The 24,047-nt window shown below is 33.1% G+C and overlaps 1 protein-coding gene across 1 annotated transcript in view; it reads left to right on the forward strand.

Annotated features, from left to right (window-relative positions):
• The window catches only part of BckdhB (Branched chain keto acid dehydrogenase E1 subunit beta), a 40,491-nt gene continuing 16,444 nt past the window's right edge, over positions 1-24,047 (forward strand). Inside the window, exons 1-5 of the mRNA XM_072523842.1 lie at positions 1-281; positions 9,627-9,907; positions 13,309-13,464; positions 17,075-17,246; positions 18,437-18,582. Of these exons, the coding sequence (XP_072379943.1) occupies positions 152-281; positions 9,627-9,907; positions 13,309-13,464; positions 17,075-17,246; positions 18,437-18,582 (885 nt within the window). The 5' untranslated portion in view covers positions 1-151. The remainder of the gene's footprint in view (positions 282-9,626; positions 9,908-13,308; positions 13,465-17,074; positions 17,247-18,436; positions 18,583-24,047) is intronic.

Below are 24,047 nucleotides of genomic sequence, written 5' to 3' on the forward strand. Positions count from 1 at the left end.
AGTTTATCAAGGTTAATATAAGTAACTTGCTTGACAAAGCTTGTGTTATCAACTTGATAGTAGTAGTCGCTGCGTTTGGTAAGAGATTTCATTACAAGCGAGTTACTTGACATTTGAGCAGGGGACGCAGAGAGTTCTTATCTTAGTAAAAATGTCTTTGAATAAACTGTGTGTTAAGTGCTTAGGACCTTTGAAAACGGAAATTAGAGTTTTAAATGGGTTAGTGAATAAAAGAAGTAGTCATTTCGTTTACACGCCTGACGCAAATAGTCCAGTCAAAGGTAAGTTTAAATAATTTTTTATATATCTTAAAAATATTATACCTATCTTAAAAATATCTATCATCAATACTACGTCAATCTTAAGATGTTTGTGGATATTAATTAACAACGGTGAAATAAAAATTATTGTATGTATGTAATCATTATTTAACATGAAGTTAATAAAAATGTAGATTATTTATTGGTAACAACTATATACCTAACTACTAAGCTACTGTCTTGCATCTTTCAAAAATTGTTCCTCTGCATGTAATCTTCTCTTCTCTTTTATACACTTTTTTTCATTTCATTTGTTTCTTTATTTGTTTATCCAATCATCCTTGACTTAACATTTCTGGTTATTTAGCCTAATACTTAATCTAGAATACAAGTGATTCTGTTTGTTTATTTCTATTCTCTTACATTATTCTTATTCGTTGTGATTTCAGTATGTCTGACCTTTATTGTAACTATTTAATTTTTGTTACATGTAGTATATTGTCTATTGGTGTGTTTACCAATTATTAAAATCATAATAGAATTTGTTAATACAGCGGATACTAAATTGTTTATTTTCTGATAGCGTTACTTATTGCTTTGTTGATTTAAAATCTCTTAAAATAGTTAATATTATTATTCTGAAGCTACTTTCTTAGGGCATTTTAATTTATAATTATTTACTATTTCTATAAGTAAACAAAATTTTAGTCTAACAATTGGATCTCCTTTTCTTCCAATATTATCGAATATATTTGAAGCGTAAGGGGAAAAACAAACGATGTCACAAAAGTAACTTACAGAGAAAAGTTAATTAACGTTACCAAACTGCTTGTTACGATCTTAGAAATAAATAAAACTGCATGAAAATATTTTTAGGTAGTTTATTGCTATTTTGTTAATATCTAAATAAAATAATTTTAACTTAAGATTGTTAGATTGTAGTTGAATTAATAAAAAAACACTTTAACGTCACAAATAACTTGTTAAAAACCAACAATGTCCATTTTCGACAAAAGCTTACATAGAAATTTTTCATTTGTATAGCAATGTTTCATAAAATTATTTAGCATTTGAAAGACAAAACCGTTTTAACACTTGTAAATCGATAAATTTAGCTTGGGAAATTGGTAATCGTTCATAGTATGTTCGACTTGGTAGCTCAAATTCGCCATCTTACATTTTTCACCAGATTTTATTGATCTACTTGATATTTGATTGATTTCCCAAATGTCATTATAAGTTTTTTGGTAGTACAGGTTCGGTATACAGAGCTATTGGACACTTACGAATAAATTTTTCTTGCAGAAGAGTAGTCGCCTGTTTCGTTAATTTCTGATTCACGTCTATAACTTTGAACGGTTCCGGCTTTTTCCTTGCATCTTGTAACTTATTTATCCAATTTACTGGTAGTTCCATCTTACTCTTCAAATTTATCAAGCCCATATTTTTATCACATTCTAGATACGAATGTCCTCTGATGGGGAATGTGACTTGAATAGTATCTAGACGCTTTATATCGTGGACAATGTAATGAAGTAACCAAATAATCGTGAAATTTTTATTTTGTCTGCCAACTGAGTCGCAGAAAATGTAAAGATGACGGATTTCTGTTGGTAGTTCGTTGAAAATGAAGAATAACAGAAACGATGATACCTCGTCGGATGCTTTCCTTGACACATATTCAGGATATGTAAAAAAACAGGATTTTCCTGAAGATAGTACGTGAATGTTAAACGAAAACATAAAAAGTTGTATTCCATAATAAACATCATTAGTGCTGATGTTGGGTAGCAAAATGTTTTTCTGGTAGTCCATGGCGATTGATTCATATTCAAAAGTTCTCCTAACTTTTATTCGGGCAGCTCGTTTTCTCTCATAAAAAACTTGGGCACGAATTTTGTGCAATTTATTTTTTGTAGATAGAGCTTTTATCTGTGCTGCATCATCAATAGAATGAAGAGTCTTGATTTTTTCATTAAACTCATCACACTTGCTACAGGTATCTGTCCTAGGGTATCCAAATGAAATGTTGAACTTGCTATTAAAAATATTTTGGTAGGTGTCATACGAAACAGATGCAGCAGGATACTTTTTTTAAACGTTTGAAACATTTTCATAATATTCAACTCTTCACTTAAATACACTTTTTTGTCGTGAATGATATAATAACTCAACCTGCACCGAAATGAAGCAATATGTAGCTTAATCTGGGTACTCAAATCAGAAGTTAACTGACGATGTTTTGAAGAATGCTTTCCTTTTTTGTCAACAGGAGCAATTTCGGAAGTTTTCAGTGAGGTTTGAATATGAACCAACTTAGATCTAGTGATACCATGCATTGTAGTAATGGCACTACTGCAGACAGATATTTCTTCTACGTTTTCCCTCTTCACTCGTACTCTGTAGAGGTAGGTAGCATCATGATGTTGTTCTCCATCGATTTGTCGTGACCTTAGTCTTATAACTGGCAATACAGCAATCAAGCCAGCTAAATAAAAGTTGTGAGCATTTATTCATCGTAGTTGATTGAATGTGTTAAGCATGTTTTGCGTCTCTTGAGCAGTAGTGTTTTCAAAACACTTGTGAAACTGCAACCTCAACTTTTTCATTACATCTGCAGCTCGGCCAATTTTCTTTCGTTTCTTGTTTTTTTTAAAGATCGTCACACAAATACTCTTCACTCGAACTCATCTCGACACAAACTGCGGCGAAAAGAACCAAACATGGAAGATTATCAAGCCTGGTTAACGGTCGTTGCTAGACAACGTTGGTTTTTATTTAGTATAGGTATTTTCTAATGCTTTGTTATTTGGACACCGTTGATGTAATTCCCGTACAATTTAGCACGTATTTGGGACCGGATATTGTCAACATAATAAGCTGATTACCTGAAATTCTTATAAAATGGATATCGTTTGTTTTTTCCCCTTACCCATTATTTATGGAAGACAAATATTATTTCCAAACAAAATTTAAAACCTGCATTATGGTGGAGATATACACATGTGTTCTATTTATTCAAATAACACTTTATTTGTTTTTTGAACATCATTAACTCAGTCAAGTATTTTGTGTTCGTATATTATATGCTAATTTATGAAACGAAAAATTGCATATGTTAATAAGCTATAGTTGTTAACTCATTTAATGTTTCTGTAACTTACTGTTTTATCAGTAGTTATGACGTAGTTATCATAATTTCCCAATTGTTTTTACAAGTAATAACTATTTGGTTGTGAAAGGTTTTATAAATATATTAAAGATAGTTTAATTAGTGTTAATATTCAAACATAACCGAATAAACATAAAGGAATTGAAATTTTCTATATAATCGATCAAAATAATTGAATTATAATAGATTTTTATAATGCAATGTATGTAATATTTTGAAAGAGTCTATAAAATTAATCTCTTATTGCATGATTTTTTATTTTTAAAATTTTTTTTTAAATCTATGATTATAAACTTGACTTCAAGATTACGGTATAAATATTAAAAAAAATACTTGATTAATTTTTGACGTGACAACGTCTTAAATTAGGTTGTGGCTCGGAGTCACTCATGAAAAAGTGTAACGCCCGCTCACGTCTGTTACGATGAGTCACCGAACGAGAGAGAGGCCCGCCGGACCGGCGAATGCTTTGCGTCTCTCTCCCACTCAAACATGATCGGTCCGCTGCGCGCGCAGCACTAGAGAATTAGGCGCGTTGAATCGGTGCGTGCTTGTGTCTCTGTCTTTCTCAAGCGTTCTTGGCGTTGGAAAACCAAGAAAGCGTCATAATACAAGTTCACACGTGTGGTTAAAGTATCGTCAGCTGTGTCTGTAGTGAAAATGTGGAGTGCTTAGATTCGTCATTTACAACAACTACAACAATAAAGGTAAATAATTGTACACTAATATTTCATTATCGTAAACTATGATTGATTGATTAATTGTTAGATTGACACAAAAGTTGAGAAACTTGAGAAAAGTTGAGTTTATAGGTTATGTCATACTATTGACAAATGTTGATAGTGTTAAGTAAATTATTAGTTTAAATCACTCTGCAATCAATCGTAATTCAGTCGATTGAGAAGAAACAGCGCGTTTCAACTGCAAACAACTATTGTGCAATTTAATAATATTCATATCAATAAATATTCTACCGAGAAAAAGACGTTGTCACGTAAAATCTTCGCCCGTAAAACCGACTTAACAGGCAACCGATTTTTTTTAACTTTTTTTGTGTCATATATGTCACACTATGCATTAAAAAAGATTCAACAAGTAAAATAATTTAAAAAAATGACGTTCATTACGTTCTAATTAAAATAATTATTCAGTATAAAAGTTGTAAAAACAATTTCTATAATCGTTTAAGCAAAAAAAAATTACCCTTCTCGCATTTTATGAAGCTTTTTGAACCACAGGGATATTTGCATCTTTGCCTTTCACTACACCATAATGGAAGATTACCTGTAATGTATCAGCCACATACCCAAGGGAAACAACCCCACCCCCAAACGCAATCGTTAATCAGTTAGCCGATATGTACAAGTCAACATAGCAAGTAAATAAAAGACACAAAATAAGGGGTAGTTAGCCTAGAAAAGAATAATTAAAATTAATTAAATAATATTCCAATATCCAAATTAATAAGAATAAATTCGACACAGTTTAATGTATACATTTCAAATTAAAAATAAAGAATAACAATTGACCTAGTTTTGACACAAGCCCGAATGTTTAAAAAAATTACGACACTTTAGACCTTGTTGGAAAATAATACAAGGAACGAATTGTTAAGCAGTGATAAGAATTGAGCTGAGTAAGAAGTTTTTTTACATGGGTGATCCAGTTTAACACATGGAGTAGATGTCATAATCAGCGAAAACGTAGAAACAAAGCTCCACTTCGGACGTGACAAAGAATCTAGGGTACGAGTTGGCAGTAGATAAAAACAAAAAGAAGTTGGTCAAGAGGTAGGAAAGTTCTGGCGACCGAGCCAGGCAGTCAGAGTCGGAGTCGGCAGTCAGCGCGGGACAGAATATCTCTCGGCAAGCGTTCAGCTCAATTATCGTAATATTCGTGTTCGACGGAAGGTAGAGATTACAAAATACGAATTTTTCGTCTCGCTCAGTACCGTCATAACGTACAGTGAATTCCAGCATTTATCCAGACTGTTCCTGAGTTCCAGTTTGGACTACAAGGCGTATTCGTTAGCTAGGGCCTAAGTACGCTAAGGTAACGAACAATATTTACTAACCATTTGGGGAACAATTAATAGTAGGTTGTCCGCCTTTTAACTCCCTTAGTAAAATCTCTTCTCGTCTCCCTTCGCAAAAACTGATATCCAATACTAGCTTTCTTGTACATCTTGTGTAGTAGTTGTAAATTTACGTTTTTTTGAATACATAGTAAGTTGGAAGTGGCTTGTTTTTTTTACCGTTAGATAGAGACAAGAAGAGAACACATTTTTGCTTTGTACATCTTCCCGGCTTCTAACGCAAGTCAATAACCTCTGACTCTGTACAGGGCCTACATCGGAGTACCCTTCAGTCCCTATCCTGTTTGTTTTCCTACCCTCTTGTAAATCCGCGAATGCGAAATCACGACCTATTCGAACTAGTGGACCAGTATGCCTCAAATTCGCTCGGACAGCTAAATCTCCTTTAAACACAGGGGATATTGCAGTGGTGACAGTGCCAAGCCTCCCTTAGCTTCAATCCTCGTTTATTACAATATCCATCTGTTTGTACATCTTGCATTGAAATATCGGTTGCTGGACCACTTCTTTTTTGAATTTTGAAATCTGCCAGAGCTAAATTATTATGCTTATTGTCACTTCTTCTCCAAAGAATCTACGCATCGACAGTCATCAAATCAATAATATGGAAAAATATACGCAAGTACCATTTTTTGGATCTGAGTTTGATCCTATAATATGCCAACTTGAATCCAGGAGATCTACTCCCCCCATATATTTTTTTGTAGATCATTACAGCTTTTGAACATGGAACCATTATATGTGTCTTATCCTTTTTCAAAAACCGTTTAACTTCAACTGTTGGCATACTCCCAGCATATGTTGATAAAATGTTTACAAATTTGTTGTCACACCATATAACAGATATTTTTGTACCATCAATTGTGGCGACTTTTTCTACCATAGCTCCTCGGTCGTTCTTTTTTAATTCGGCCTCTTTTGCAACCATTATCAAATAATATTTTGTGATTTATAAGTCTTGGAACTGTTTGTGTTAGCCGAAGAACCACATTTGAACTTACCTCTAAATCAGGAAAACCATCGGGTACAACATAAGTTTGGCTTCCTACAAAATTTCATAATCGTAGGAAAATCCACTGACGCCACTAAGAACAAACGCCTTATATCCAGGATTACCGGCAGCAACAGCATAGTTATTGTTCGCAAAATGTAAAAAAACGTTTTATCTCTTCCCATCTATTGCATGACATAACATCTGAGATCAATGATGATTCATGAGTTTCAATAACTTCTAGCGTTCGGCAATTGCACTATTAACATATAAATACAGGGTCCTAAGAACTGTTTTAGCTCATTTTCAGAAAGTTTCAAAAGTTTTTGAGGTCTTTTTCCACTGAATATAATATAGTTTACCAACATTATCAATGCATGCCTTTTACTGAAGTACTTTTCTATTCCATGAAAAGTATCCAGTACAATCATGATTCCCAAACTAAGGAAACTTCTAAACAGCACTAAATCCTATAGACCAATATCACTTCTAAATAATCTAGGTAAAGTCTCCGAGACGATCCTTAAGGAAAGACTTATAGAATTCCTAGAAGAAAACCATATCATCCCTAACTTTCAATTTGGATTCAGTGCTGGACAGTCCACACAAAATGCATTGATTGAAGCAGCAAATGAAGAAGACAAAATTGTCAGGCATCTCCCTGGACGTTGAGGAAGTATTCGATCAGGTCTGGCATGCAGGCTTAATTGAAAAACACCGCTGTGCTGGACTGCCAACTACATTTCTAAGAACCATACATTCCTACCGGTCCAATCGGATCATCCGTGTTAAAATCGCAGATAAATTTATCACACTATTCACTACACAGGTTAGAGTACACCAGGGCACAATTTTAACTCCTATACTTTATACAGTTTACAACAGGGATCTCCATAACCCCGTAAATAATACCCAATTCGGCCTATTACAGACCGACGATATTGCACTGCTTTCCTCAGGCACCGTTGATGGTGCGTGGAGAATGCGCTCTGTATTTAATAAGGCCCAAGCTCAATTAGATAAAATAGTTAAATGGTGCAATACATGGAGAGTTACTCTCTATCCTTTAAAAACTTAAGTCATCCTCTTCAGATATCTAGGAACACTCTGATATAAGAGAAAGGCAACCAAATAGTGTTCTACGGAGAAAGACTCCCTTTCAGCTGGGACACTGATATAAAACACACCCTAGACTGGGTAAGAAGGAGAGCTAAGCTCCTAGAAGCAATGTCTGGTAAATTCGGTAGCACTCAACACAAAATCTCCTGCACACATTTAAGACACACATAAGGCCAATAATTGAGTAGAGGGCGATTCTCTATGTAATCCCTTAACCACTTTCAAATTATTGTAATAATGGCAACTAAACGAAAAATACTAAGAAGAATCATGGGAAAATGTGCAGATTATCCGTCGACATTAATCCACCAACTTGTCAACATCTCCACAATAGAGAGCAGAATCCGTTCTCTCGGCAAAACGTACGTTCAACGCAAAATAGAAAGCTCCAACACCAGAGCAAAAAAAGTCCTAAAGACTACATTCCATCGACTAGCGGAGATACTCACCAGGCTCCCCAAAAAGAAAGTTACATTCCTACCAGCCAAACTTCTCAACCTGACTGGAAACGAACTTCTTGATGCTCCTGAGAGTACTTCGACACCCTAGAAGTGGTTTCACTATGTTGCCGCAGATATTAATAAGCTTCATGCCAAAAATTCTGATCTGAGAGCCGTTCCCACAGTACAGCTAGTAACATGCAAAGGTACTTCCTCAATAAGCTATGGCTAACAACTTCTAACAAAATCCTAAAATTCTGACTTCCGCTTCTTAGCAATCCACTCGTCTTCCTACTCGACGGTATTTATTTTTCCCCAATTCAAACTGGCCCCCCAAAAAGGGAGGAACCATACCTTGAAGAGGCTTGCAAACGGGTTTTATAATTTGAAAGAATAATATAAGTTGAAATGCAAATAAAACAACGAAGTTGGGGACTTTTTCCAATATAACCGGAAATAGCACATGCTCAAAAATGTTTTCATTAAAATGTTCACTACCATAAATTTATGCAGCTGAATTTTCAAATCTCAAATCTGTTTACGTTGGTAGAAACGCCTAATAGGCCATTCACCGGGAGACACCCGATATAAATATATCAGTTAAATTTTAAAGCAATTTGCTTAAAATAATTACTGAATTTAATAGATTAACACTTTAACATGTAACAGGCAATTTTCCACATTAGGAACAATGGCCTTGGGGCAAAAATGCTGGTGATGAGTTCACTTATATGCGGTGATGAGTTTATAAGTCTCCAAAGGATACTGGTGATCAGTTTGCTATATCTCGGAGGATCTAATAATTTTATGGGGGGCTGTAAAGTTATGAGTTCGTACACGTTTAAATAGAAGACCCCTCTAAAGGCAAAAACAAAAAACAAAATCTATATTAAAAAAGAGAAAAAAAACTCAAAAAGATGAAAATATGCATGTTAAATATCAATAAATATAAAATCGGTTAAGCGGAAATTCGATTTATAATAACACCAGCATAGAGATATTATCACGTATGATCACAAACAGCAAGAATTAATAGCAATTTGAAAACATGAAAATAAAAGGATAAAAGGAGAACATTGAAATCTGTGTTATAATTCTTAATATCATTAGTATTAATTTCATTATTCATCATATTAATATTATTAATTTCATCATATTAATATCATTAGTAATAATAATTATTAGTACTAGAAAAATACGTGTTATTTCTTAGTTAAGTTATTTCAAGTTCTGCACGTACAACTTTTGTCAGTTTTCTGTATCTTGCATGCTTATGTCGTTCACTGCAGTTTATAAACTGTGGTGTTTTGCAACGGGTTTTAGGAGAAATTCATCCTGCAGATTTCTAATTGTCAACATATTTTAATACTTTAAGATAGATAGAAGAGGGAGGTAGAAAGATAGAGACATATAAATCGCAAAGTTTATAAGTTTCTAAACTTTGCGATCTTTCATATCCACATTTTCTGTTTTTTGATTTCCTTCTCAAATATTGCCCAACCTATGGTGGTTTATACCCTATATTAGAATTTGTTTAAATTTTTTTTAGGTGAAACTACGAAAATGAATATGTTCCAAGCTATCAATAACGCCCTAGACACTGCACTAAAGACTGATGACTCTGCCCTTATATTTGGAGAAGATATCGGATTCGGAGGTGTTTTTAGGTGTACAATGGGACTACGGGATAAATACGGAAAGGATAGAGTTTTTAATACCCCGCTTTGCGAGCAAGGAATAGCAGGGTTTGCGATAGGCGCTGCGGCAATGGGATCGACTGCAATAGCCGAGATACAGTTTGCCGATTATATATTTCCCGCCTTTGATCAGGTAAGAATACTTCGATGGTGTAGCACACAAATGTTGTAAGTGCTAAAGTTACTGTTTTGAGAAAAAGCGGTTTGAAGTTTAAACCTTTCTATTAAATCACGAATTCCTAAGAAAATCACAAATTATCTTCAATAACGTCAAAAGACCGTCAAATATAAGTTTAATTAATAACATTAAAAAAAATGACTTGTAATATTTTTGTTAAATACTTTGTTACTTACCACATTTGTGCATAACCATTACTTGGCAAACTGGTTAAAATTATGTTACGGTGAACAGATGATAAAACACAGGTTTTGATTCAAATAACAACAAACAATTAATCTTAACATTTTTCTTTAAATGAAATAACAAAATGTGTTAAAAAAAGAATTAAAACAAAATTTGTATATTAAAAAAACTATTCGTTGTCGTCCGGTAATAATGGTTCATTAGTAACAGGAATGTCATTGATAAAATGAGCGTAATCTTGTGGAATAATACCACAATTTAAAAGAGATAAGAGATCCTTCTTCTTTTTGTTGGGATACCGGCAATCTGTGAAAAGCTTCATCTTTCCTAGCACTTTTCTTTTTAACCTTGGTTGTCATTGTCTTCTTAGCAATAGATTTTCATTTATTTTTATTTGTTTTCTTAAAAGGCTCACATTTGTCTATTTTTAATTTCGGAATTCCCTTTGATATACTTTTATTTCTCTTCTCTTCTGACAAACTACTTTCTAAGGCATCTTTGTATGGTGTACTCGTAATCAAGTCAGCGGATCTTTTTCTGGACTTTCTTTCTTTAATAGTAGACTTGTAAAATGAAGTGGTGGGTAAAGGGCTAATATCTTGTGGCCGCACTGTTGAATCTCTATTATTAGAAATGTTCTTACATGATAAATCTTCCACACATTTGGTCGCATTAATACTTCTTGGAGGAGTTACGTGCTTCGGAGGAGTTACTTGGTTTTCTTGTTTAGCCTCTGGTAGATTTGGAACTGGAACTCGGTCACCTTCCGCTTGATGGTGAATGGCAAAGTCGTGTTCTCGAAAAATGTGTTTATTAAAATGGGCACATACCACTCTTTCGAAAACCATTTATAGCGATTTCAGCTGTAGCACATCTTACATAAGCTCTTCCAAGCAATTCGCACACTTGATAGCAGGTGACTACTCTTCCAGGGTTGTTCCTTAGTCAAGTTTCAATTTTTTACGAGTAGTAGGTTTTAAGAGGCCCCATGAAAGCAAAGTCAAGCGGCTGCATTTTGTGAGTAGAATGCGTCTGCAAATTAAGAATAACCACATGGTTTTGGCGCGCCAAATTTATCGAGTCAATGTTCCGCGTGTGGGAGAAGTGATCATCCAATTAATTAAAAATTAATACAACTGGATCAGCTTCACTTGGTTTAACGTGGCTAATGAAATGTTGTAACCAATTGGTGAAAATGTGACTCTGAATCCAGCCAGACACATGGTAGGCAGCCCTGGTGGAGCGCCGTTGAGCAATTCTGCCTTCATATTTTTTCGAGGAAATATGACCATAGGGCGCACACAACCACCAGCCGCATTCATACAGGTAACCACAGTCACTAGTGATCCTCTTTCTGCAGAAGTAACGGTCCCTACCTGCTTTTTACCTTTTAAGGTGATTATTTTGGTATGCTTTGATTGTACAGACGTTATACCTGTCTCATCTACATTATAGATTCGACAGGGAATATCACCTTCTCCATCACAGATTCCAAAATTTCTAAAAAATTATTTACTCTTATTTTCTGTGAATCCTTTAATTCTGACACTTGACAACCATGTGGTCTCCTAAACGTTAGTTCAGGATGCCTCTTTAAAAATGAACGCAACCATTTGTAACCTCCTTTTTTCTGATTAGTTGAAAACGGATGTTTTAAATTGTTCCGAATAGCTAATTGAAAGGCTAATCTTCGAATATCAGAAGATCGCAGTCCGTAAAATCTTCTATCAATTTCTAGGCAATAATCGACCAAATCCGCTTCAATTTCTTTGGAAAAAACTGGTGGACGTCCCATATTGGTTTGAATAAGTTCTTCAGGTGACTTTATTTTATTGCATGGCGTTACTATCCCATTTTTTTCGTTTTTGTTTGGATTTCGATGACATTTTATTTCTGAAATTTAAAAAAAAGTGTAAGAAATGAGATAAAATTAGCAGACATAGTGCAAAAATTATAGCATAATTCTTTCTTTTTGTCGACGAAAATATTAAAATGTAATTGTTAACACGACATTAACTACGTAGAAATGATAGTAGGTAGATATTCTATATAAAAACAATTAAGAAATATTTTGTGCTAATATCGGCTATCTGATATTAAGACAATGCGACCATCTGATATTAGGCAAATTATCACCTGTTGTGAAGGTTATGTTTATGGATTAAAAAAACCTTAGTAATCCACTGTCCACATGCACTTAATTAAAGTAGACATATTACATTGGACATAGGTTTCTTGTTAATTAAATTACAGGTTTCTTTAAAACAGAAATATCCGATAATAGGCAACTATCCGATATTATGGCACTTTACTCTACTTTAATTATCCTTAAACGACTGTTAATCATACTACTTTTGACTGGTTATAGTTAATCGCGCAATAGGTAACTCTTGATGAAGTCTGATCGGGGATGAAAGTACGGATTAGCGCTAATTAAAGTTATCGACCTAACAAAATTGTTCTATTAATCGGAGTTTAATCAGGACAAAAAGCACCGCGCAAAAAGGCCGCGGCCCTTCTAAAACTGTACTTGTGATTGAACTAACAGATTTTATTACAGGCCCATTGATATTGAATCACTACGATTGATTTTCTTTTTAATTTAAACACACAATATCACCCCATCCTATTAATTTAGATACTGACACTTAGAGTTAGGCAACTCTTTCGACATAATAGTGCTCGTATAGGTAGATGTTTATATAAAAAGATAAGGAATTACAATATATTATCTTTGCACTTTTTGGACAATAGTAATGACGAATAAATTTATTTTTGGAAAAAAGATCACTTTTTATTAACGAACTAAGTTATAAATAAAAATATCAGTTAAAAATGTTAGGAGAAAACTGTCAAACCGAGAACAATTAGCAAAACAACTTAAAAACTTTAATATGTTAAAGAGAACTTAATGTGTATATAGATACACACACACACACACACACATATATATATATATATATATATATATATATATATATATATATATATATATTCTATAATATTCTAAAAATATTCTATAAATAGAATCTTCGTTCAATATGCAGTAATTCTTATAAGTGAATAAGCGAGTTCTTGTTGTTAAGATGTATCTTTATTAATTGTTTTTTTGTGTAGATATGTATTATGTTTTTTTTTCTATTTATATATTTCAGTTAATTTATTTTTAGTTAGTAAATGAAGCAGCAAAATATCGATATAGATCAGGTGGAACATTCGACTGTGGTAAACTTACAGTAAGAGCACCATGTGGAGCTGTTGGTCACGGAGCTTTATATCATTCCCAGAGTCCAGAAGCCTATTTTGCCCACACACCAGGTTTGAAGGTGCGTTTACATTATAATTATTTTTTGATTTAATAATATTAAAAGAAAATAAAATATAAAACCACCTATTCGATACAATTAAAAGCTGTCTCGTAGTCAACCAGTGCTCGAAATATGGCTGTATGGTATTAATTCGACTTTCCTTATATGTATCCATTAATTTTTCGAAGTGAGAAATTCCATATTCTAAGATCATCATGGCTGTCTAATTTATCACAGATTGTATAAGTTAGTTACTCATTAAACATATTGAATTTACACTTTCCCAAATTAACAAAAGAGAAAAAAATAATAAACTTAACAGATATTTGCCATCACTTTTCGATTTCCAAATCTATTATAGGTATCTCTTTTATAGAAGTCCTTCTAATAGTTTATTTATTTAGCACAACAAACCTAGAAGACTTAGGAGTTAAACATTAAGGTTCAAATCATACAATCATATTTATTCTTTTCTATTTTCACTACTAATTGTACTATTATCCTATCAGACCTCTTCGCAATATGTCTTTATTTATTTTTCCATTTTCTTTTATTCTGGTCATCGTTTTTCCAACCTTTTACTTTTATGTTTTTTAAAATTTCATTTAATTATTATTTAACCTGCGTCGTGGTCTCGTTTTTTTCGTTAAACACTACTTTTCTCTGAAGTAGGTATACATTTTGATATTATTTGGCTTTGTCATTTAACTTTATAATGTACCCTTTGCGATTTTAGATTATTATTTTTACGTCGTCACATAGAATTTCTATTTTTTTATTTATTCTTTTTTCTTACCCCATTTCCGTTTAAATATCTCCATTAATTGAAATGTTAGTATTTTTTTCTCATGTTCCAAATATTTCAATTATCATCATCATCATTCTATTTTCTTTCTCTTTATTTAAGATAATCTTCCTTAATTTTATTTTTCCATAAGAGTCTATCTTAGGGTCATTTCAAGATCGATTCCATTTACATTATTGTTCTGACTGAGCGTCTGCCACCAGGTCTTCTTTGGTTTTACTTCTTTCAGGAACTTTTAACTTTAATTTTGGCATCAATTAGTGCCATCCATATGCTTCTACTAATATAATTATTCTTAATTTAATCCATTTTTGTCACTTCTCTCATCCACCAAGTTTTCTCATTTTCGCTACATGCATTTTTTTTTAATGTCTAACGTTCAGTTCCCTACATCATATAGCTGGTTTTATATCCGGTTTATAGAATTTTATTTTCAATTTCATTGAAAATTTTTCTTCACACAAGACACCACTCGCATTCTTCGATTTCACTCACCTATCCTGACTCTCCTCGACTGCAGATATCTCCACCTATTTTCTCCTTTCTCTGTAATACCGATCGTAGGTACTTAAAACTATTACTTTTTACAATAATTTCGTCATTGAAATCACATTCTTTTCGTGAACTAGCATTTTCGTCTCGGATACATCTAATCGGATTAATATATATTGCTTTCTTTGCTTTATCTTCATCTTTCCCCAATGCAAAGGTTATAAATTCGCTTATTATTTTTTGGTGGAATTAGTGAATTCAAATTCTCTTTAGGTTTATTTAATAACATCATACATATAAATTTAGCGCAATTTTAGGAAAGCATATGATAGTGTTTCGCTTGATAAATTATGGGAGGCAATGGGAAAACAAATATAAATATAGAATTGATTGAAGCGGTAAAAACGTTGTACTACCAACAAACAACCAGAATTAAAACAGAAATTCTGATAACACCGGGATTCAAAGTGACTAAACGACTAAGACAAGGATGCTGTATATCCCCAACATTATTCAAAATATACCTCGAAGCAGCACTTAACAAATGGAAGAAAAAATGAACTAATATGGGCATACCACTAATGGACTTAACTTTGTACACTCTGTGCTTTGCAGATGACCAGGTCATCATCACATAGGACTCTGAAGACCTTAGTTACATGATGCGAAAACTATTAGAAGAGTGGGGTTTGGAAGTGTAGGTACATGAGTATCGGAGGAGATCAACATAACCTTCTCGTAGAGGAAAATCAAGAGATCAACTATGTGAAGACTACAAATACCTAGGAGTAAAGGTCACTCAGGACGGAAAATTAGATGCAGCCATTAAGGAACGAAATACACAGGGAAGGAAAGGCATAGCCTTACTGAAGAGCGTACTGTTGGATAAAAACATCTCTAAGAAAAATAAAAGAAGAATATACAACACCATAATAAAAAGTATCACAACATATGGATGCGAAGTGTGGCCCCTAAAAGACAGAACAGAGAAAATGCTTAGAGCAACAGAAATGGACTTCTGGCGCCGCTCGGCGGGAATCTCCAGACGCGACAGAATAACAAACGAGAGAGTCCGAGAAATCATGGGGGTTACACATAATATTGTTGATGACATCAAAACGACACAACTCAGATGGTACGGAAACGTAAGGAGAATGCCGGAGAATAGAATACCAAGGCAAATTCTTGAATGGCAACCAAGAGGTAGGCGGAGACCAGAAAGGACTAGAAGAAGTTAGAGAGAAGGAGTTGATAAAAAAATCAGGGAAAGAGAACTGGAGGACGATCTATGGAACGATAGAATGAGATGGAGATTGGAAGTTGGAACGTTTTAAACCGACATAATATATATATATATATATATATATATATATATATACATATATATATATATATACATATATATATATATATATATATATATATATATATATATATATATATGTATATATATGTATATATATGTATATATATGTATATATATATATATATATATATATATATATATATATATATATATATATATATATATGTTACGAGCAATGTCCGAAATTGGACAATCCTAGCATTGTACAAAAAATCTTGTCCACTTCTAGCATTGTACCCCTTTACTGTACAATCTCCGAAATATATATAATCGGCGGACTTTGTATAAAAGAATTGCTGTACAATGTTCGAATTTCAATAAGTAGCCGTGCGTCAAAGTTTAAGATAATATATCAGATATCGATTCATATCGATTTTTACGATTATTCCCCATTTGTTATTAACGACAAACAAACATCAATTGAAGTTATAAATCCATAATTAACCAGCGTTTTTGACTTTTGGATTCGTAGAATTAAATTATTTTAAATTATCATACATCTCTCTTGAAAATCTAAAATGTTTTACAAACATCTTCCCTATATTATAGTGATGTATCTATCTCTTGAAGCACAAACCATACATACTCTTGTATGAGTATGTATGGTTTGTGTCTTGAAGCTTTGAAATGTTTCACTAACAATATCTCTATTGTAGAACAATTTCTTCTTCGATTCGATTTTTCAATTTTTGATTTGGTGTGTCGCTTGTCAATAATAATCGATTCGAACCGATGAGCGTTTCGACAATTATTTTGATTATTTCGGACATTGTACATTTTGGGGGTACAATGCTAGAAGTGGACAATAATTTGTGTACAATGTTAGGATTGTCCAATTTCGGGCTTTGCTCGTAACATATATATATATGTATATGTATAGGCAAAATACCACGTTGTGCATTATATATTATATTCCTTACAACTTAGCCTTGTGAAATGTATTTTAATAATCATTCTTTTTTTAGGTAGTAATACCTAGAGGACCAATAAAAGCCAAAGGACTCCTGCTTAGTTGTATTAGGGATCCAGATCCATGTTTAGTATTTGAACCAAAAATTTTATATAGACAAGCTGTAGAAGAAGTACCTGTTGATGATTATCAATTACCTATAGGAAAAGCTGATATTTTAGTGGAAGGTAAGACAAATCATTAACAAAGATTAATCGAATATAGTGTGAAAAATATCATTTTAGTATAGCATTTAGTATACATTTCTTTTGTAATATTCAATGAAATATTCATTAGCATATTCTTCTTTTTCATGCACCCTGTCCTTTCAGAACGTTGGATACCATCATAGCTATCTTAATTAATTTTATTCACTGCCACTCTAAATAGCATGGTTGTGTCAATACCATACCAATGCCAGAAGTTCTTTAACCATGAAGTTTTTTTTTTGTGCTGGACTGCGTTTTCCTGCTGTTTTCTCTTGCATAATATTTTGTAGCAATCTATATTTGGGAACTTATTACATGTCCGAAGTACTCCAGCTTTCTATTCTTGATGCTTCCAATAAGCATATTGATTATAAATGATCTTCTTCTTTAACGGTTAAAATGTGTCTTCTTTTTCTTCAACTGATGTGTGTTCAGACTTTGGTTAAACGCGGTCACGTGTTATAGGAATTTTACGAATACGAAATAGAATTCATATAGGCGGAATTTTACAATGGGACTTTAGAGTTCATAGCTAGAGCTTACTATCGATGAGAAACTAAATCAGGCGATGGAAAATTGAGAATAGCTGTCGTATTACTATATTCAATTAGACGAAAGGTGCTCCTTGTTAACTATAGGAAGACCAAAAGCATTTGTACTACTGTCGAGGTACAAACACCATTCAATCATTAAATAACATCAAAACTGGTTTAAATCGATGATTGGTCTGGAGAAATGTAAGAAAAAGTTAACTAATGTCACAAGAAGAAACTCCAGATTTCTTTTGTAGTTTATCAGCGGACTGGGACATTTTGATTATCACGGATGAAAAATGGGATTACAGAATAATCGACAATATATGTGGTATGAAGGATGGACCTACATATCCTTATCAACAGCCCATAATTTCGCTAGAGGACTTCTAGAGGCAAGCTCGATTACCTGAATGAGCAATCGAAAGAATGAGGCAATGAATTTATAGATTTTTACGTTAGGTGGCGGTGGTTTGAATCATTGAAACTGATTGCCATATCATAGATTTCTAAGATAATTTTATTTCTTGGGTTTGTTTCTATTTTGATAGTATTAACTTTTTTTAACAAGTCTTTTTATTAAGAGATTGTAGAAAAAATTGTAGTTCTCGCTAATACTACATTAATTAATTTTAGGTAACGATGTTACCTTAATAGGATGGGGAACGCAGGTCCATGTACTGAAAGAAGTAGCTCAGTTGGCCAAAGAAAAGTTGAAAGTATCCTGTGAAGTAATAGATTTGGTTTCTATTCTACCATGGGATACGGAGACAGTATTTAAGGTAACAATAATTTCATTTTTAAATATATAGGGTAGATTTTTATCACATCTTAGATTTTAGATGAACTAAACCCAAAACCAGCAATGAAAACAACTTATTTATACACTGCTGGTGCAACTATTTGTACTTGATGCCATGACCTTTATTTTGCTCTCATTGGTCATTAGACCAATATTATCTGCTACTTTTAATAATGTATCGAATATCCTCTTGGATATGTTGGATATACATTCGGGTCATTCGTCCGACAAGGTTCAAGTCATCTACATAGGTGGATTTACTAATATTATATCTCGGTTTTTCAATTCTGCATCTCTTTTAATTTTCTCTAGGGTAATGTTAAAAAGTAGGCATATCAGCGTATTTCTGTTTCAGTTTTCAGTCGATGCTGAATTTTTCAGAATAACTGTTTTGGATTTTAAAATTACGCATGAGTTTTGACATTATCATCTTCACCAATGTTATCATTTTAACAGGATTTTTTAAGTTTGGCATTTCTTGTTTTCTTGTTTTCTATTATCTTAGAGGAGTGTCGGTTATTAGTGCGGGCAAATTCAAGATTTTGTAAAAACGCCAGAATACTAGACGAAATAATACCAGGAATAAAACAAAGGTTTAATGAAAGAGTTATCAATGAAAACGGAAAGAGAATGGTGGAATTCTGCACATCAAACGAACTAAGGATAACCAACACATTTTTTGATTATAAAATTCAACACAAATATACGTTTGAAAATACAAGAGGACATAGATCAATGATAGATTATGTGGTCACAGACAGAAATATTCAACAGATTCAATGAAAGATGGAAAGAGAAGCTTAAACAAACCAATTCAGAGGAAATAATAAAAATAGAAAATTTAAGAGATGACTCCATAAAATCATTATATCAAAAAAGACTAGAACAGAACATACAAATGGAAAATATCGAAAATGAAAGCAATGTTCTGAATGCTGCCCGAGAAGCATTTGGAACAAAAATAATAAACAAAAAGTGGTCAACGAAAACACCATGGTTTACACTAGAGGTTAAACAAAAATGTTACCAAAAAAAGAAAGCTTTCCTAAAATATAAGTCAGAAAAAACGAATGAATCATATGAAGAATATAAAAGAATAAGAACTGAAACTCATCAAATGGTAAGAAAAATAAAAACAGATTACTGGGACAGATTCACAAAAGGGCTAGTGATGGATTTCTATGGACAACAGAAACAAGTATGACGCTTCATAAGACAACAAAGAAGCGAAATGAAAGAACTAGTTGAAATAGAACACATACAAGAGGATACATGGGTGGCCTTACTGACAGAAATGTTTAAAAAACAAAACGAAGAACCTTTACCAGAAACGCCAAATATAATAACTGAGGAAAAGACCGAAATCTCCCAAAACGATGTGAAAGAAGGAATAAACAAATTAAAAAACAGAAAGTCGCCAGGAGAAGATCAAATACCAAATGAACTCTTAAAATATGCAGGTGATCACCTTGTACAACAACTGTAACTTCTTATTAATAAAATAATCACCACGAACAGAATACCAGATGAATGGAGGAGAGCGATCATGGTAATGTTCTTCAAAAAAGGAGATAAGAAAGACCCCAATAATTATCGAGCAATAAATCTATTAAATACAATACTCAAATTGACAACAAGAATAATAGCGACAAAAATAAACGAACGAATATCTCTGCAAGAGGAACAGCAAAGATTTCGGACAGGAAGATCATGCACGAATGCGTTTTTTGTAATAAGACAAATAAAAGAAAAGTCGCTGGAATACAACAAACCAGCATATATGTGTCTGATAGATTTGAAGAAAGCGTTTGATAGAGTGAGAATTCGGGACGCGATACATTTATTATATGAAAAGGGAATATCACTGGATTTAGTAAAAACCATTGAGAATATATATAAAGATAACATAGCTATGGTAAGATGTAAAGGAAAACTATCGCAACCTATCAAATATGAAACAGGCATTAGACAAGGAGATTCGCTGAGCCCATTAATATCTAATCTGATAATGGATAAAATCATAAAGAAAGTTAAAAAAAAAAGAGGATATAGAATGGGAAAAAAGGAAATAAGGATAATATGCTACGCCGACGACGTAATAATACCGGCCGAAAATGAAGATGACCTACAAAGATTAATAAAAAAATGTGAAGATACGGCGCTCATATACAACATGGAGATCTCAACAGAGAAAACTAAAGCGATAATGATATCAGCGGAACCGAGACGATGTAAACTAGTCGTAAATAACAAAATAATAGAACAAGTGATGGAAACTGAATACTTTAGAATAAAACTGTCAAGCTGCGGAAAAGTGGAAGAAGAAGTACAAAAACAAGTGAACATGGCAAACAGAGCAGCAGGATGTCGCAACAACACAATCTGGAGAATACAACAACATCTGGAGAATTGCACAATCTGCAAATACCTCACAACGGAAACGAAAACCAGGATATATAAATCAACAATAAGACCGATAATGACGTACACAGCGGAAACAAGAGCAGATACGGCGAAAACACAACGACTATTGGAAACAACAGAAATGAAAGTCTTACGAAAAATAACAAACCAAACTCTAAGAGACAGAGTAAGAAGTAGGGAAATACGAGCGAGATGTGGTATAGAGGAAATAAACGAGTGGACCAAAAGAAGAAAAGTGGAATGGAATCACATCGAAAGAATGACAGAAAATAGAAGAGTACGAATAGCAAGAGACAAATCGCCAAATGGAAGAAGATCATTGGGACGACCGAGGAAAAGATGGTCAGACAACGTCAATTGAGGCTAAAAACCGAAGTAAAACAATTATAAATATAGGCATATAGAAATATAGGCATTTTGCCTATTTATAAAGTAGGAAGAAGAAGAAGAAGTAAAAACTTAAAAATAATTTCAGTTTCCAACTTTTTTGAAAATATGCTTTAAGTGCCTAGGTATATTGGTATGGACCGCTTTCAATGAATGGTTGAATAGTAGAATACTGAAAGGGAAATTTCCAATTAATGTAATGCGCACAATTTGGAACTGAGATGTTTTATTTATTTAAGACCTTCGTAATTACATAGATAAAATACCAAGTATTACATATGTTTAAACTCGTATTGAAGTAAGGATCATAATAATAATACGATGTACAGAGTGTTGTATCTAAAAAACCAAAGTGACCAACGATATCAGAAAAATCGTAAATATGGCAACATTGAAAGCATTAAATTTAGAATTTTCATATTGCACAATAGTTGTATCCTGGTTTTTGTACAATTCGGACCTTTCATTTAAGAGATAATTAGGTCCACTCTGTGTATATATAGATACAAAGTAAACAAATTAAAATCGTTTTTTAGAGAACTGCGTGGGATTGATTACATTGTCTTATAATTAATTGGAAGTTTCAGCAATTACTGGAGCTTGAGAAATTTCCAGAAACCCGTTTACTTTCAGTGACGGGGATGAGCGCTTTAAACCAGTCTCATCTTTAAAATCTTTCGTGAATTTTTAGTTAAGATTTTGCTTATACCTAATCTCTTGTAGTATTGAAAGTATATTGTATTGTAATTTTTTGAATCAACCATATGTAGGAATTAGTTTGTATCACAGTCATATATACCATACGATACACTTTTTTCTAAACTTAACCGTTTCCAAAAAAAAAAAATGACATTGTTTTCCATATACGTCAATTTTTATTTTCAGCAAATTAAATATTCTGGCAACATCATAAGCACTGAAAGCGCCTCTGAATAAAAACTCGTTTGTGACTTAGGATATTTAACATACCAACTTTGTCTATTTATTATTCAAGGTTGTTGAGGTTTTTATTTTTCATCAATTGGTTGATGTCAGGTTTGATAGAGGACATTTGAAGTCTCATCAGTTTCGGCGTCCAGCCTATTGCGGTATTTTGTTTTCGTGGCTGCATATGCTGAGAATCCTGTTTAGACAAATATGTTGTTGGGAACGGAAGATTGGATAATCATCACGGATTCTGCACCAAAAATCGTTGAGAGGCGTCGTTTTAAACAGTGACTCCATACATGTGTCTGATGACATTTCTAAAAGAGATTCGTATATCTCGTTTGACATCCTTTCGGGCTTTTATAAGTTGGGTAAAAAAGGATTATGAATCCATGAATTCAGTTTCATTTTTGTGTTCTGTTCTTCGGGAAAATACTTCTCAAAAGATGCACGCATCGAAGTGAGATATTTGACCAATTCTTCAAATACATCATCTTGGAACATTTCGTCGTTATCGCTAACAAACTCACTGAGTGACGTAAAGCTTCCTATTTCTCTCTTTCCGACGCAAATAATCCTGTGACACTAATATGGCTAATAAAAAAAGGAGTAAGTAATAGAGGGGTGAAAATTAAGGGCTGTAGGTATATGTAATTTTTATTACCATATCATAAAAACAGAAAAATACAAAATTTTGTTTAAAAAATAAAAATATTGTATGTGCTGAGCCACCCTTACCCTTTAGGAATATGAAAAATAGATAACAACCTATTTTTACACCTACAGAATACACATGTAAAATTTGATAAAAATCCGTTCAGCCATTTCGGAGAAGGAAGTTTTCTTGACGTCGGTGATCGAACAAGAGTGTGGTATATGACATAATATGACTGAATCCCAATCTATCAGTACTGACATTTATTTTCTTAACTTGTTAGTCATAGTATAGCGCCATCTATTAATTATATTGCGATTTAAAATGGGAGAAAACTGGTTTTGAAGTCTTTCCGTACAATTTTTAGGTATAATAACAAAGACAACAAAAAAACAATTATCTAATTTGGTGCAGTCATTCTGAAGTAATGCCCGTTTAAAGATTTCGGCGATTAATTTTTATTAATATAGATTTATATTTTGAAGCAGAATAAATTATGGTTTAAGTTTTTGTCAGCGCCGGGGTGAGTTTTTACATCTTTAATATTGTTTTGAAATCGTTGATTTATCAGAATGTGGTCTATTTGGTTCCGTACTATTCTGCCTTGATGTTAAGGTTCACCAAGTACTTGCAACGACCAAGCCGATTTCTTAACAGAATTCAATCAGACGTTCATCCGTTTAATTTCTCTCTACCAAACCAAAGTGTCCGGTTATGTTATGCGTTGCCGTCTGGCCAACTTTAGCATTAAAATATCCCAAACTTATGACCGATTTCACGGTTTGATGTGAATCTTCTCCTTAGATTTAAAAGAGCTATTGAAGAGAGGTTTTCTGATACTTGGTTGTAGTTTACTTTTGGCTACGAGTAGGTACTTTAATTAAGTACCTACGAGATGAGCAGGAGATATTACATTTTGTCAGTAGTCTAAAACTCACCAATCTTTGAAATGTTTCATATAAAATATCCATACCGATTTTGCGATGTGTGTTTTGGAAAATTTATAGAAAAAAAAGGGTTGCCATTAATTGATAACAAGGAAACAAGTATTT

The sequence above is a fragment of the Diabrotica undecimpunctata genome, chromosome 2 (assembly GCF_040954645.1).
Source record: "Diabrotica undecimpunctata isolate CICGRU chromosome 2, icDiaUnde3, whole genome shotgun sequence".
Taxonomy (NCBI): domain Eukaryota; kingdom Metazoa; phylum Arthropoda; class Insecta; order Coleoptera; family Chrysomelidae; genus Diabrotica; species Diabrotica undecimpunctata.